We start from the raw sequence: 15,738 nt of genomic DNA on the forward strand, positions 1-15,738 counted from the left end.
ATATACTCGGATGATAATCTTATACTATGTATTTAAGTTTGGTTCATGAAATTGAAAGCCACAATAAATTCTCGGATGATAATCTTATAAGATAATGAATCGTAGTCACCCCTTCAACAAAATTAATCTTAGCTTCATTTTCAAAGCAAAAATTGCTATAATTGATGCATTGGAATTCAAAAAAGAGTATATTTGGTGTATCTTCCATTTAACCTAAAGTAGTTTGACTTCTGCATTACTTAACATCTAGTTTGTGCTATTAAAGCAATATCCTTATTCGTAACACGAAAATATGACTAATAAACTAACACGAAAATACACTAAAAAAAACAGTAGATTTACCAACGGAACTATTCGTTGGTATCACTGTTTACAATGGATTACCAAAGGAATATGATATAAATTCACACAAAACATCTTCTTATATTTATGTTTTCTCATGTCCATCCAATAAAGATTATGGTTGGATTCCGATGGATACTTGTAAGTTGTAACATGATAACAACTAATAGTAATTATTCAAATTATTGATTCTCTATTATTTAGTAGTATTATTTAATTATTATCTTATTGAGTCTGGTTTCATGACTCCCACTCTTCCCTTTACTATCCCCCTCCACAACTTCGACGATGTGGATGCATGCATTATTTTTCACTATTATAAAATGGTGGTATAGTATTATAAGCCATGCATTTCTTTCGTGTTAGTACAAAAGTCTAAAGTTTGAACATGCTCTTTATCTTGACTTTGGATTCAACAATCCCAATAATTATTAGTAAATAGATATGTAAATTGTAATGTACTCCATTGAAGGTCATTAATGGCCCAAATATCGGATTATATACTATTATATTCACTTAATATGATTCCATTCATTCAAAATAAAAGTGACAAATTTCTTGCTTATCATACACGTTGAGTGTATTAATATTCTAAGATCCTCCCATTCCTTCCACGCTATTCATTAAATATTACTAGTAATAAGGATACGTAAACAATAAATTATATAAACGCGAATTAGGCCTAGTTGGCATTAGCATACCCATATATTCAGATCTTGATTTATGATTTCCAGTGCGTCCTAAGATATACTCCCTTTGTCCACAATTAAAGTTCATTTTTTACTTTGTTCGAGTTTTAAAAGTCAAGGTAATTTTTAAATTATGAATTTATCAAAATTGCAAAATGAGATATACTGTAGTATTTTTTTTGTTCTGAATGGAGGGAGAATGTCACATGGAATGGCGTATCAATAATCTTTGAATGTTATACACTCCAATTCACTATATAGTGTCAAAACAAAATCTGAATTGTATCCAAAAATTTGATCAAAATATGAAGTCAAGCATTGGAGGGCAATGCAGCACGCTGCTGATACTATGCCTCGCTCTATACCTATTCACCATTTCATGCACAAACAAACGCCTCATTTTCTCAGCCTCAGATTTCTTCAACCCGCAGCTGAAATCGGCCCAAGTTTCCGAACCGACTAATCTGAGCCACGTGGTCTTCGGGATACTAGGCTCGGAAAAGGCGTGGCGCCACCGCAAGGCCTACATAGGGTCGTGGTGGCGCCCAGGTGCCACCCGAGGCACCCTCTTCCTAGACAAACCCCCATCTGGGGAATGGTCTCCGTCACTCCCGCCTTACAGAGTCTCGGACAACCTCAGCGGACTACTGAACAAGTCCAATATCCGGCCACAGAGGATGGTGCACGGGATCATGGAGGCGGTGAGGGAGATGGGAGATGAAGAGTTGAGGTATTAAAATTTTATTTTTATAAATAGTCCTTAATTACCAAAATAAATTTATGTTTGTGTCCCCTACAGGTGGTTGGTAATGGGAGACGACGACTCAATATTTTACGTGGATAATATCGTGGAGCTGCTGGCGAAGCACGATCACACGAGATATATGTACCTCGGGGGGCAGTCAGAGTTTATAATGTCAAGCTATTGGTTCTCTTTCAACCAGGCATTTGGTGGAGCTGGGATCATTTTGAGTTATCCTCTCGCAAAAGCTTTGGCTGCGGGTATTGATAGCTGTATCAAGAGATATGCCTTCTTGGATTCTGCTGATAATACTACTAAAAACTGTATTGCTGATATCGGAGTCAATCTCTCTCCCCAGATGGGGAGTCACCAGATTGATTTACATGGCGATATATCTGGTTTGTTGTCATCTCACCCACTCTCCCCACTGCTCTCCCTCCACCACTTCGACGCCGTGGATCCAATATTTCCGACCAGGGACCGTTTCGAGTCCACGCGCCACCTCATGACGGCTGCCGCGGCCGACCAATCCAGGATGTTGCAGCAAACCATATGCCACCACAGGCAAACCAACTGGACCATCTCGATTGCTTGGGGTTATTCAGCGCAGATATACGAAACAATCTTCCCCCGCAGCTACCTGCAGATGCCCCTCCAAACATTCAAACCATGGGTCAACCGTCCAGACATAAAACCCCCTCTATACAGGTTCAATACGCGGCCCCCCTCGAGAGACCCTTGTGCAGCCCCACACAGTTTCTTTCTTGAGGTGGTCGACAAATCGGTTGAGCGTGCTGAAGTTATCACCACATATGGTCGGGCGTGGCCTCGCCCTCTGCCACCGTGCTCCTCTCATTCTGCAGATGGCATCAACATGATTCAAGTATATTCACCTGCCGCTAGGCGGAATCAGATGGATAGATGTGAGTGTTGCGACATCATCGGAATGGACAATCTTATGGCGGAAGTCAGACTCAGGGAATGCATGGTCGGCGAAATAATTGCTTGAATAAAATTTCAAGAAACAATGTAATTTTATGGGATAGGAAGTTGTAGTGGCTTTTGTATATGAGATATGAGGAATCACATATGCAAAGGGATTTTATGGGATAGGAAGTTGTAGTGGCTTTTGTATATGAGATATGAGGAATCACATATGCAAAGGGAAAGGGTATAGGAACAGCAAATTTCATACACAAAAATTGCACTTTGCCACGCAAATTATTGAACTTTCATAGACCACATTTTATCATTTTTCAACTAATATATTCCTTCCAAGTAAAGGAAGGAAGACCGTGTATGTAGATAAGCTGCAAAACTGCTATCTGTTCCCTTATTTGCTGTCTGTGAAATCAGCATCAATGACATCGCCTTCGGGTCCCTTGTCTGAAGATTCTGAAGGGGAAGCGCCTCCGCCTGGAGTTGGGCCAGCGCCGGGTCCTGCTGCACCTGGTTGATTGTACAGTGACTGGCCGATCTGCATGACTTCCTGATTTAGAGCGGCCATGGCATCCTTCATTGTTTGGGTCGAACCTCCGGAGATTGCATCCTTAAGTTCTCCAAGTTTTGCCTCGACCTTCTCTTTTACAGGGGCCGGAACTTTGTCACCGAGTTCGTTCAACTGCTTCTCCGTTTGGTAAACCACCGAATCAGCCTGGTTCTTGGTATCTATGGCGTCTCTCTTCTCCTTGTCTTCCTTGGCAAATTTTTCGGCTTCACTGACCATTCTCTCCACCTGGAGTTCAGTTCATCCCGAAGAATGTTAATTTAACCATATACGGGATAAAAACAAACTGATACAAGTAGCAAGGACAGTTGCTTAATCATGTTATAGGAGTGTTAAGTTAAGCAATCTTAGGAAAACTCACCTCATCACCAGGCAATGTACTAGCGCCAGTAATAGTGATATCTTGCTTCTTTCCAGTTCCCTTATCAATGGCGGTAACTGAGAGGATTCCATTTGCATCAATATCAAACTTCACCTCAATTTGGGGAACACCACGGGGGGCAGGTGGGATTCCATCAAGGCGGAAGCTGCCTACAGATCTGTTGTCCCTCACAAACTCTCTTTCACCCTGAAGGACATTGATTTCAACACTGGTCTGACCATCAGCAGCTGTTGAGAAAACTTCTGATTTTGATGTGGGCAATGTAGTGTTTCGCGGGATAATCTTCGTCATCACTCCACCAAGTGTTTCCAGCCCCAGAGATAGAGGTGTTACATCTAGAAGGACAATATCACTCACATCTCCAGCCAAAACACCAGCCTAACCAGATAGAGTCAGCAGGGAAGGAGGGTAAACGACAAGGTTAATTACAAGTCACCAAGATGGGATATAACTACCTGAACAGCAGCACCAAGGGCAACAACTTCATCAGGATTGACAGTAACATTTGGGTCTTTTCCAGTCAATTTCTTGACAAGCTCCTGGACAGCTGGAATACGCGTGGAACCACCCACCAGGATAACCTCATCTAAATCACTGAAGGAAAGCTTTGCATCCCTCAATGAATTTTGGACAGGGGTTTTTAGTCTGAAAAGGATACCGTTACTCCAAAATGATGCAAATAGACGTATATAATAAATATTTGCACTTATGTTCTGAGATGCAGCAAGGTCACCTGTCAAGCAAATCTGAGCATAGTTCCTCAAACTTAGCTCGTGTAAGGGTGGTTTCAATATGTTTAGGGCCATCTGCAGTGGCAGTAATGAAAGGCAAACTGGCAAAAACAGAGAAACAAGATGAGCATGTGCATATTCAAAATGTTGAATAAAAATTAGGAAAAGATATAAACGTGCCTAATGTTAGTTTGAGTCAAAGATGAAAGTTCCATTTTGGCTTTCTCTGCAGTCTCAGTCAAACGCTGAAGAGCTTGTTTGTCCTTCAATAGATCTATTCCTTCATCATTCTTGAAACTTGCAGCAAGCCAATCAACAATTCTCTGGATAAATAAGACCACCATGTCAAATAACATTGACTAACCAGCATTTATTAACTCTGTGTGTGTGTGTGAGAGAGAGAGAGAGAAAGAGAGAGATCCAATGAATCAGTAGCTAGGAGTATAAACCTTATCAAAATCATCACCGCCAAGATGAGTGTCCCCAGAAGTAGAAAGCACCTCAAACACTCCATCACCAACCTCGAGGACTTAATCAGTGCAAGCAGAAAACAGTTATTAGTCTTCCCAGAGAAAACGCCTTTTAAGCTTCATATATCTTAATGTCGTATCAACTTATGTGGTTAACAAACTTACATGGTAGAAAAATGCATGCCACAACAGTATTGACATATGCAACACATAAACAAAACTTAAGATGGATTCAACGACACCAACACTCGAACAAAATTGCTTTAGACAGGACAGCTTAAATGTAAACTTTCCTTATATCTGCCAAAGAAATCATCTCAAACAAGTAGCATGCACATTTTAACAGTGGCGTATGAGACCGAGAAGAGAGGCATTGAGACTGAGAAACAACACAGCAAAGGATTCAGGAAACAAAAAAAAGGACATGAGTTCCAGAACACACTTATCATAACTGAAACACAGAGAGTGACATTACAGCGAGATCAAGAACTATGACGACCATAATTAGTTAGAGAAAGAAAAGAAGCACTTGGTACCTGAAACATCAAAAGTTCCACCTCCAAGGTCAAAAACAAGAATAGTTTCATTGCTTTTCTTTTCAAAGCCATAGGCCAATGACGCAGCTGTGGGTTCATTTATAATGCGGAGAACCTCTAAGCCAGCAATACGACCGGCATCCTTGGTGGCAGTCCTTTGAGAATCATTAAAGTATGCAGGAACTGTAACAACTGCTTTAGTAACCTTGTCATTCAAAAATTTCGATGCATCATCCACAAGCTTCCTCAAAACCTGTCAGGAACAAGGAAAAGTTACAAGAGATGAAATGTACAAGGTATCATCTTTGCAACAGTCAGGCACTCAGAACACACTCAGCCTAGAATAACTATATTTTATGAACACAAACTAAATCTAGGTAGATAACATATCCAAACTTAATGTGCCAGAGCTAAGAGCACTAATGAATTAAGGTGATTTAACTTACAGTGACAGAGCTAAGAGCAACCACAACTCCACAAGCCAACAAGATTCTACAATACGATACTGATCAAAGAAATGCATCATACAAAATTCAAAGCAAACTGGAACAAAAGGTAAAATATAAACCTGAGCGGAAATTTCCTCAGCCGCAAACTGTTTGCCAATTGCGGGGCAGTCAAGCTTGACGTTCCCGTTCTCATCCCTAATGACATTATATGAAACCTGCTTGGACTCGTCATCAACCTCCGACATCTTCCTGCCGATAAATCTCTTGACGGAGAAGAATGTATTCTCGGGGTTCACTACGGCTTGCCTCTTGGCAATCTGGCCAACCAACCTATCGGCATTCTTAGTGTAAGCAACCACAGAAGGAGTGGTGCGCTGGCCCTCGGCGTTGGTCACGATGGTAGGCTTCCCTCCCTCCATGGCCGCCACGGCGGAATTGGTGGTCCCCAAATCAATCCCCACAACCTTCTCCGCCACCACGCGGAAAGTAGGGCCTCGCCGGCCACATCTATGCTTACTCTTCAGCTTCAATCCCAAGGGAATAGAGCTGGTGTTGCCGAGAAATACACTTCTGTTGGGATTATTTTTGGTTGAGTTCGCGGCTGTGAAATGAGCGGCGGCGGCGCCGAGGGCGTGAATTTGAGCGGTTGAGGAGGCCATTTTTGCGATCAAGAGTTTGGGAAAAATCAAATGCAGATGGCAGAATTGTTCGACCAAACCCTAGGCACAAACGGAATTGGAGACTGAGATTTTGGTAGGGATAGATAAGACACAAGTAGAATAGAAAGAATAAAATATAGTAGAAACATAAAATGTAACCCTAAATTCCATATTTTAGGGATTTATGCATTTAAGGGAATAATAAGCGATTCAACAATTTTATATTGATCCAATTATTGGAGGGGTAATTACATGTTTCGTACAAAATATTTTATATTTAGTACAAAAAGTATTAAGTTTATCTATTTCATACAAAAAGTTTACTTAGTGTTCCAAAATAATACATCATTAAGTCCCTATTAACACCGTTACTTTCAATTACATTATACATACAAAAAGTTTCATTAATTTTCAAATTTGTACAAAAAAGTTTTAAATTAAAAACTTTCCATTAATTATTTCAAATACAGTTATTTTTATTACTCACAAAAATGAAAAACATATAGAAAAAAAAATCAACACTCTTCACTGTCAAATTACCGAATTGTATTTTATTGTCAAAGCTTTCTCGTGTAATAATGGAGAATACAACTAAAAAGATATTGAATCTTTTTAGTAAAAATAAAATATTGACTTATTGATTGTTTGAAGCTCAAATTAGCCATTTTGTAAAGATGAAATATGGACTTATTTTATACTGTATTCTATAAAGAATACAATTAAAAAAATAGAGTATATTGAGAGACATGATTTTTTTAAACCCCGATCAGTTGCTGGGAGAATTGATATTGAAAGTTATTTTTTTAGAGTGATTAATTGTATAAAATCTCTAATTATTCTTTTATTATGATGACAAGTTGGACAAATTATAAACTAACTAATAGTGTTTAAAATATTTAATGGAATGTATATATTTTGGAACACTAAGTAAATTTTTTATATGAAATATGTAGATTTAATACTTTTTGTACTAAATTGAAACAAAGAAAAAATATTTTGTATAAAACATGTAATTACCCCATTAATGTTTTATCAAAACATGTAATTACCCCATTATTGGAAGGACAAATAGGCGTTTGGTCAAAATCACCTAATTTAAAATCCACTCATTAAATCATGAAGTTTCAATTTTTTTAATTTATCCCATGGGTCAATTTTTAGGTAGGTGTAATATTTACATCTTTACATTGAAATCCACTTGAAATATAAATCCAACTTTAAGAATAAGCTCTACACGCATCTTTTTCGTGATTTAAAATCTCAATCCACGTCAACAAAGATTTCACCTAAAATTCGACTCATAGACTAGAAAAATTGAAACTTAATTAGCGGATTTCATACTTTATGGAATAGATCAGATTTTGACAAAGCGTGATTTAAAATACTATTTTCTCTTATTCGAATTAGTATAGACTACAGATGAAATTTGATTGTTTTGAATCGTTAAAATAAATAAACTTTGGTATTTGGGAGTTGGGTGATTAAAAGATTGAAATTTTTGGAATTTTATCTAAGTGAGAACTAAATTAATTCAAGAATATTTTGTTGATAAAACCTAATGTTTTACTTAGTTGGTGCACAAAAAATTACTCGGGCCAAGACTTAAATTATTATAAAGAGCCCATTTATTGCAATAGCTTAGCAACATAAAGCCCATTAAATAGAGCCCAACAGTTGTTCCACATTATTAAAATTCCAAACCTTCTAACATGATTGGCCCAACTAATTTACTCGAAATCTGAATCTTTGGATTCATAGAACAAATAATGCTACAACGGGTTAAAATTAAGTGGTTTGATGCGATTGGCATTTCATTTCTTTTTCTTATAAGGGAATCGATCGACATTTCAAGTTACACGTTTAAATCATGGTAACATAACGATTTAACGATTTATACTATTGATATATAAAAAAAAGAAGTTAAATTATGCCTCAATTTGTGAATGTTGGGTAAATGTCATTCCTCATTAAGTGTCCTAAGTTGGTTCGACGTTAGTTTTAAGAATTCTACTCCCTCCGTCCTACAAAAGATATCGCACTTATGGGACAATGCGTGATTTTAGGAGGTTTTGTTTTGCGTGTTAAATGAAGAGAGAAAATATAATTTTTATATTCATGTGTGAGAGAACTTTTTCCAAAAAAGAAAATGTGACATCTTTTGTAGGACAAACTAAAAAGGAAAGTGTGACATCTTTTGTGGGACGGAGGAAGTACTAAAAAGTTGGTAGAAAAAGTTATTGAAGTATAGATCTTATTTTTATATATTAGTTTTAAAATAAAATGTGAATCAAATGGATTAGTGAAACGTGAGATCCATTGCAAAAAGTAGTAAAATGTAAATTGGACATTTAATTGTAGACAGATAAAAAAGGATACCTGAGACACTTAATCGTGGACGGAGGAACATAAAACAAGTTGCACAAAAACATAATACTACACCCTCCATCCACCATTAAATGTCTTATTTTTCATTTTTTTTTCTCTGTTTAACAATAAATTAATTTAAGAGGACTCGCATTCCACAAATTCACTCCACTCATATTTTAATATAAAACCAATGTATAAAAGTGAGATTCACGTATATTTCACTAACTTTTTCTACCATGTTTTTTTATAAAGTTAAACAATTTCTTAAAATTCAAGTCGATCAAAATGAGATATTTAATAACGAATGGAAGGAGTATTAGATATGCCTATTTACTTACTTTTCGCATCAAATATTGGCGTCGTCTAGTGGCAATTTCAAAATTTTATTGTTGAATTATATGAATAATTAAGATATTAATAATGTAAACTTACTTATGACAAGTAGTAACTAAAAGTCTCATATGAATCTGTCCTTCATCTAATGGTCGATTCACTAGCCCTAGATTGTATTTAATTACGACACCTTTTAATACGTTCATGTGGGCATCTGATTGAAGTTATTTTTTCATAATTGAGCTCTACTTCTCCTAAGCATTTATTGACTTCTAATTAATACAGTTAGCTTTGAAAAAGTGGCAATTAATAAACGAATTAAACTCTGAAAAAATATATTCTATGCTTTAATTTGTTGTTATGAAAAGACAAAATTTTACTCCAAGTACTCATTTAAACTTAAAATTGTAAATTAATTAAATATAACAACAATGTAACTGATTAGATTGATGAATCCAAGTATCTAACAGCGGCGTTTTATCAAAAACAAATTAATATTGCTAGACTTTTTTATCAAAAAAAATTTAAATATTGGAATAGTCAACGCATTTGACACTACTCTATCACTTGGAATATATTTTATCAATTCAGTAGAATGGCAGCAAGTTTAATTGCATACAAAAAAGGTCAGAAACATTATATAAGCTTCTTAATTACTCAAAGAAGATGAGCATGTGCATAGACCATAGTGGTGGAGTTATCACGTTAATCTCATGTTATACTAATCTAAAGAGTTAAGCTAACTCAATCTCACCTAAACTCGCTGTCGTTAATCAGTACGTATATACAATGATAAATAGTAGTACTATGTTACAACATGAAAATATGATACAAACCAATATAAAAATGATACAAGTTCGCACAAAATTAATGAATTAATATTACATCTTCTTGCATAATTAATGAATTAATATTACATCTTCTTGCATTCAGAATCTTTGCCCTAGCGGCAAGGAGCTTAGACATTATTATAAGAGGTGACGAGTTTGAGCATGACATGCAATTAAGGTTAGGAAGGTTCGGATTGGATACTTGGAACTCTTAATAATAATTATACTATTCAAATTATTTTATTCCCTTTTTTTTATAACTAACTATTGGGTGTCTGGTGTCATGGCTCCCACCTTCCCCTTTATTATTCCTCCTCCTCCACAACTTCGACGACGTGGATAGTGGATACAATATTTTTCACTGTTATAAAATGTTGGTATAATATTTTACTGTACTTATAAATATTCGAAAGATCCTTCCATTCTTTTCACGCAATTCATTAAATAAGTATTAAAAAGGATACCAAAAGAATGAATTGATTATATAAACCTTATTAGGCCAATTTGGCATTAGCTACTCATATATTTCAATCTTGATTTTTTATTTTGAGTGCGCCCTAAAATATGTAGTATTCCTTTATCCATGATTTAGAATATATTTTATCTATTCGAGGTTTAAAATATATACAAAAGAAAAAGTAAATGGAAATTTTTTTTATCTATATAATTGAAATTTAAATCACAAACATATCCGGATAGCAAAAATAAAAAGAATGAGTAACATGGCATGGCGTATCCAAAATCTTTGAATGTTACACACTCTAATCCAGTATATACATTGTATATAGTGTCAAAAATAAATCTGAAATTGCATAGTGCATAATGTTGGAGTTATTACGTTAATCTCATGTTACCCAAATCGAAAGAGTTAAAGCTAATTCAGTCTCACGTAAACTCGTTGCCGTTGAGTATATGCAACGATACATACATGTTTACATATTTATATATGTTTAATCATAGTTTACGCCTGGATCGTTGGAGTGATTTGCAAAAGTGGTCCAAATTTTAGAAAATGTAAAAAATATTACGTACGAAATTGTCATGGAATTGCAAAAATTTGTGGAAATTCTATTGTATACTATTCCCTCCGTCCCACTACATTCTTGAGTGGCAAATGATTTCAGAGGAATTGTTAGGTGGAATATAAAAAGAAAAATATAGTTGAATATTTTAATGAGTATATAGAAGAGAGATAAGAGAAGAGAAAAGAGGAGAAATGTACATAAATTGTACATGTAAATAATATTTTTAAATTTTTAAATTGAATTGAATTTAATTGAAAATTAGTTTTGTTATTTATTGTTTTATATGTAGCAATAAGAAAGAAGTTAGATAGAAATTTTTAGTTAATTCAGAACATGATTTCGAGCTTGATTCGAATTAATCATACAATATTTAGTAAGAAAGTATTTTCTCTTAAATATACAAATATTTAAGTTAAAATTTGAAATTTTTTTCCGCAGTATTGTAGAATGATTAGTATGAAATTTATTTTAAATCAATTAATATTTGTAAATTGATTTTCAATGTAAAATGTGAAAATAAGTTTGATTATGTACGTACAACATTTATCACTATATGATTTCTAAATATAGAATATGGACATTTTGAGTTGGAAGGAAGGAGTATAATATTTGCATTGTACCTGGAGTTGAACGATTTGTCTAACCTACGAGAGATTTGATTCGAGATAGATTTGTTCAAGTTTTAAATTTAAAAACGATGAATAGAAAATTTATTACTACCTCTGTCCCTGAAAATTTGATGCATGTTACCATTTCGGTCCGTCCCTGAAAATTTGATACACTTCACTTTTACCATTTTTGGTAGTGGGCCCCATATTCCACTAACTCATTCCTACTCACATTTTATTATAAAACTAATACTTTAAAAGTAGGACCCACATCACACCAACTTTTTCAACTCACTTTCCATTATATTTCTTAAAACCCGTGTCGGGTCAAAGTGTAGCAAATTTTGGGGGACGGAGGTAGTAGTATGAAATAAAATAGTCTAGTATTCACGTCCCAATGACTTATTCTCACTTTTCATAAATATTGAGAGTTAAATCAAGGTACTTAGTAGTTAGCAGCTAGTATAAAGTCGGTAGAAAAGAAAATGTAAAAAGAAAAATGTCATCCTCCCCAAAAATGGATGTCTCCGGCGGCCCATGCAAAACCATTGCCCTTCTCTTCCTCATCTTCTACATCATCTTCGTCTCCCTCTCCAACCAATACACCTCCGCCGCCTTCTTCTCCCCTTTCCTGAAAACACAACAACAAACAACAACAACAACAACAACGCTGGAGCACCTGGTGTTCGGGCTGGTGGGGTCAGAGAAGGCATGGCACCAGCGCAAAGCCTACATCGAGTCGTGGTGGCGCCCCAACGCCACGCGCGGCCTCCTCTTCCTGGACAAGGCCCCCACCGGCGACCTCCTCCCCTGGTCGGCCGCGTCCCCGCCTTACAGAGTCTCCGAAGACCTCACCCGCATGCTCAAGAAGAGAGACGTGGTGGCGCAGCGGATCATCCACGCGATCATGGAGGTGTACAGGGAGGAGCATGAGAATCTGCGGTGGCTGGTGATGGGCGACGACGACTCTATTTTCGTGGTGGATAACATGCTTCAAATCTTGTCCGGCTACGATCACACCAAGTATTACTACTTCGGGGGCCAATCGGAGTTCATCTTGTCCAATTATTGGTACTCCTTCAGCCAGGGATTCGGCGGCGCCGGATTTATCATGAGCCTCCCTTTGGCCAAGCTTGTGGCCGCCCAAATGAACAACTGCCTCCTCAGGTATCGCCATCTCAACGCCGCTGATAAAACTACTATGTCCTGTATTGCTGACATTGGAGTCAACCTCACTCCCCTCAAAGGAATTCATCAGGTCACTCTCACTACTCCTATTTTCTTTTACCATCTCAAATTTAATCACAATTCATTCAACTTCATGATTTTAATTAAGTCTGTCTTACTTTACATTTACATCTCTTTTTTCCACTCATCTAATTACTCTTCTGAATTCATTATGTGTCCCGAAATTCTACACTAGAAAAAAATTAATTATGCCTCGCTTGACCTAATAATATATAGGGATACGAAATAAGACAACTTGCAGGATTCTTAAGTACTATATGGTAAATTAATTGAGTTAGTAATTTTTTATAATCATATCTTTCGCATTTTTTCTTCAAAAATCCACAATTTTGATTAATGTTTTTGAAGATGATGAAAAAAAACACGATCGAGTTACATATATGTGCGGCTAAACTTATTCTATTATTGAAGGAATTGTAAATCTAGTGTTGATTTAAGTAATTGCGGTAATTAAGTACTCCGTAGACTAAAGTAGTACTCCTACGTACGTTAGTCTGCATGTTCATGTGCTAAATTATTTGATGTCACACAAATTATTAATTACTTCCAAGTTAAATAGCATTATAGCAAGCTTGTGTGAAAGTAGTACTCCAGTAATTATGTAGGATATGGACCGTGTATGAAATAATTTAAAGATATTTTATTCACTCAAAGTAGGATCAAGGTTGGCTGGCTACGACTGTCCTATAATTACTTTTAACTTGTATAATTTCTAATTATGCATCTAGGTTTGTAGCCTCTTTTATCTAGTAAGAGTAAATTAAGGTATGAATCGTAATGAATGTTGATAATATATCTCGATTAGTCTGTACAGTGCAAAGATAGAGCTCGATCTTGACTTGATTATCACATGGAGTAGTATATCTCACTAATATCTTGTCTAATTAACGAACGAAACACACAGATTGATTTGCGAGGAGACATATCCGGTTTCCTATCATCGCACCCCAAATACCCTCTACTCTCCCTCCACCACTTTGACATGGTGGATCCAATATTCCCCAACATGAGCCGCCCAGAGTCCACGCGCCACCTCATGAAGGCGGTGGCCGTCGACAATTCCCGCATGCTGCAGCAAACCATCTGCTACCACCGCCCCACGAGCTGGTCGTTTTCCATCTCGTGGGGATACTCTGCCCACATATACGAGAAAATGTTGCCGCGGAGCCACCTACAGTTCCCCATCGAGACATTCAAGACGTGGCAGCCCAGCCCCCGCCCCCCGTATTACATGTTCAACACGCGCCGCCCCTCGCGTGACCCTTGTCAAGCCCCTCATATGTTCTTCTATCACACAGTCGGAACCACCGCAGATGATCAAATTCTCACTCACTTCTCTCGGGCCTGGCGCCGGGACTTGCCGCCGTGCTCGTCTTCCGGCAATCACTCCGCCGATTCTATTTCCAGAATCAAGGTCTATTCACCAGCCACGAAACGGTTTCAGGTAATTTTTATACTTCCTCACTCCATACCCATTTCTGAACTCATATCTAATTTTCTATCTTGTTTTTTTTCAAGGTTGATAGAAGTGAATGCTGCGACGTGGTTCGGATAGATGGAGAAGAAGCAGAGATTAAATTTCGGGAATGCACTGCACTAGAGATTATTGCTTGATTACCAATTTTATGAGTAGTTGATAAATGAACCACGAAAATATATAGGCTTTATAAAATTGTTGAAATTTAAGACAAAATTTCCTCCTCTTTTTCTCAATTTTTTATGTAAAAGGATCGTTGCTTTAGTACGTATTTACCACATTGATTTATAAAACATTATTTTTCCATTACAATTAAAAGAAATAATGCAATGATATTGGACTATTTGACAAAAAAGAAAAGAAAAGAGCCATACATATTTCATTATCTTGAAAATTAACTACACCAAACAACTGTTGTTCTGATCTAAACTCCCACATACAACCAATAGGGGCATGTATTATAACCTGCCATTATTGTTCTTAAGTCTATTGGATTCCTATAAAACGAGCGTAATCGACCCACCTATGCTGCAGTTGACAAGAAAATGGGAGGGAAAACGATACGAGATACTTACAGTAATGAGCCTAAAAACATGTTGCCAGTTGGCACAGCAAAGCAAATTGTGGTCAAGAACAGCTTATGCTGGTGCACCAACTGCGTTGCTCGATAACACCAGCCAGAACCTGGTATCTGTTGGAAAAACAAGGTGTTCGGACACATAAAGATTGTGGACAAGAAGTCGTTCTGGTATGGAAGGTTCAACCAAACCTCAATGGGTTATTTCTAAGGATCCCATAACTTAGTTTTCAGGGATTTAACAGAAAACATCAGAAAAGAGAATGTGTATTATCATGACGCTTGATACAGACATGTAAACACAATAAACTAGCTATGCTTGTTTTTATGACTGAACATTCTCCGCATCAGCCCAGTCCAAGTCCTTACGAGCATTTATTAATGCGTTTGTCACAAGTCAAATTAAAGTAAACATAGAGGTGAGAGGAAAGTTGGGCCAACACAAAACTTGTTAAAAGCTTCCTTGCCGGTGGCCTTATCTCAAATAAATTGAAGTAGAAGAGATGATTGGACGCATATATAAATGCAATGTAACAACTAGCGAAGATAAAAGTTTTACAAGGCAGTACATGAAAGAAGTAGTAGTATTTACGCACACATAAACATAAAATGACAACCTATATTCTTTATAAAACACATGTAATTAAGCAAAGAGACCAATGTAACTGAAAACAGGGAAGCCTGTTTAACACAATATCCATGGATCATCATTTTTAATTCGACGATCCAGACTTCAACTTTTTTGTGCCAACAGCCTCTCCTTGAA

General features: G+C 36.7%; 3 protein-coding genes across 3 annotated transcripts; 2 read left to right on the plus strand and 1 right to left on the minus strand.

The window, feature by feature from the left end:
- The first annotated feature begins 1,312 nt into the window (after positions 1 to 1,312).
- On the plus strand, positions 1,313 to 2,936 carry LOC125221653. The gene is made up of 2 exons (XM_048123836.1): positions 1,313 to 1,761; positions 1,831 to 2,936. Exons 1-2 carry the CDS (start codon positions 1,337 to 1,339, stop codon positions 2,780 to 2,782), a joined length of 1,377 nt encoding a protein of 458 aa, XP_047979793.1. The 5' UTR covers positions 1,313 to 1,336; the 3' UTR covers positions 2,783 to 2,936.
- On the minus strand, positions 2,929 to 6,629 carry LOC125221652 (stromal 70 kDa heat shock-related protein, chloroplastic-like). Its single transcript, XM_048123834.1, has 8 exons — positions 5,968 to 6,629; positions 5,400 to 5,652; positions 4,843 to 4,922; positions 4,574 to 4,716; positions 4,396 to 4,494; positions 4,118 to 4,307; positions 3,642 to 4,040; positions 2,929 to 3,508 (listed from the first exon to the last, which is right to left on the minus strand). Exons 1-8 carry the CDS (start codon positions 6,505 to 6,507, stop codon positions 3,107 to 3,109), a joined length of 2,106 nt encoding a protein of 701 aa, XP_047979791.1. The 5' UTR covers positions 6,508 to 6,629; the 3' UTR covers positions 2,929 to 3,106.
- A 5,477-nt stretch (positions 6,630 to 12,106) lies between these two features.
- On the plus strand, positions 12,107 to 14,659 carry LOC125220131. Its single transcript, XM_048122269.1, has 3 exons — positions 12,107 to 12,928; positions 13,823 to 14,362; positions 14,437 to 14,659. Exons 1-3 carry the CDS (start codon positions 12,170 to 12,172, stop codon positions 14,530 to 14,532), a joined length of 1,395 nt encoding a protein of 464 aa, XP_047978226.1. The 5' UTR covers positions 12,107 to 12,169; the 3' UTR covers positions 14,533 to 14,659.
- The last annotated feature ends 1,079 nt before the right edge of the window (positions 14,660 to 15,738 follow it).

The sequence above is a fragment of the Salvia hispanica genome, chromosome 4 (assembly GCF_023119035.1).
Source record: "Salvia hispanica cultivar TCC Black 2014 chromosome 4, UniMelb_Shisp_WGS_1.0, whole genome shotgun sequence".
Classification (NCBI taxonomy): domain Eukaryota; kingdom Viridiplantae; phylum Streptophyta; class Magnoliopsida; order Lamiales; family Lamiaceae; genus Salvia; species Salvia hispanica.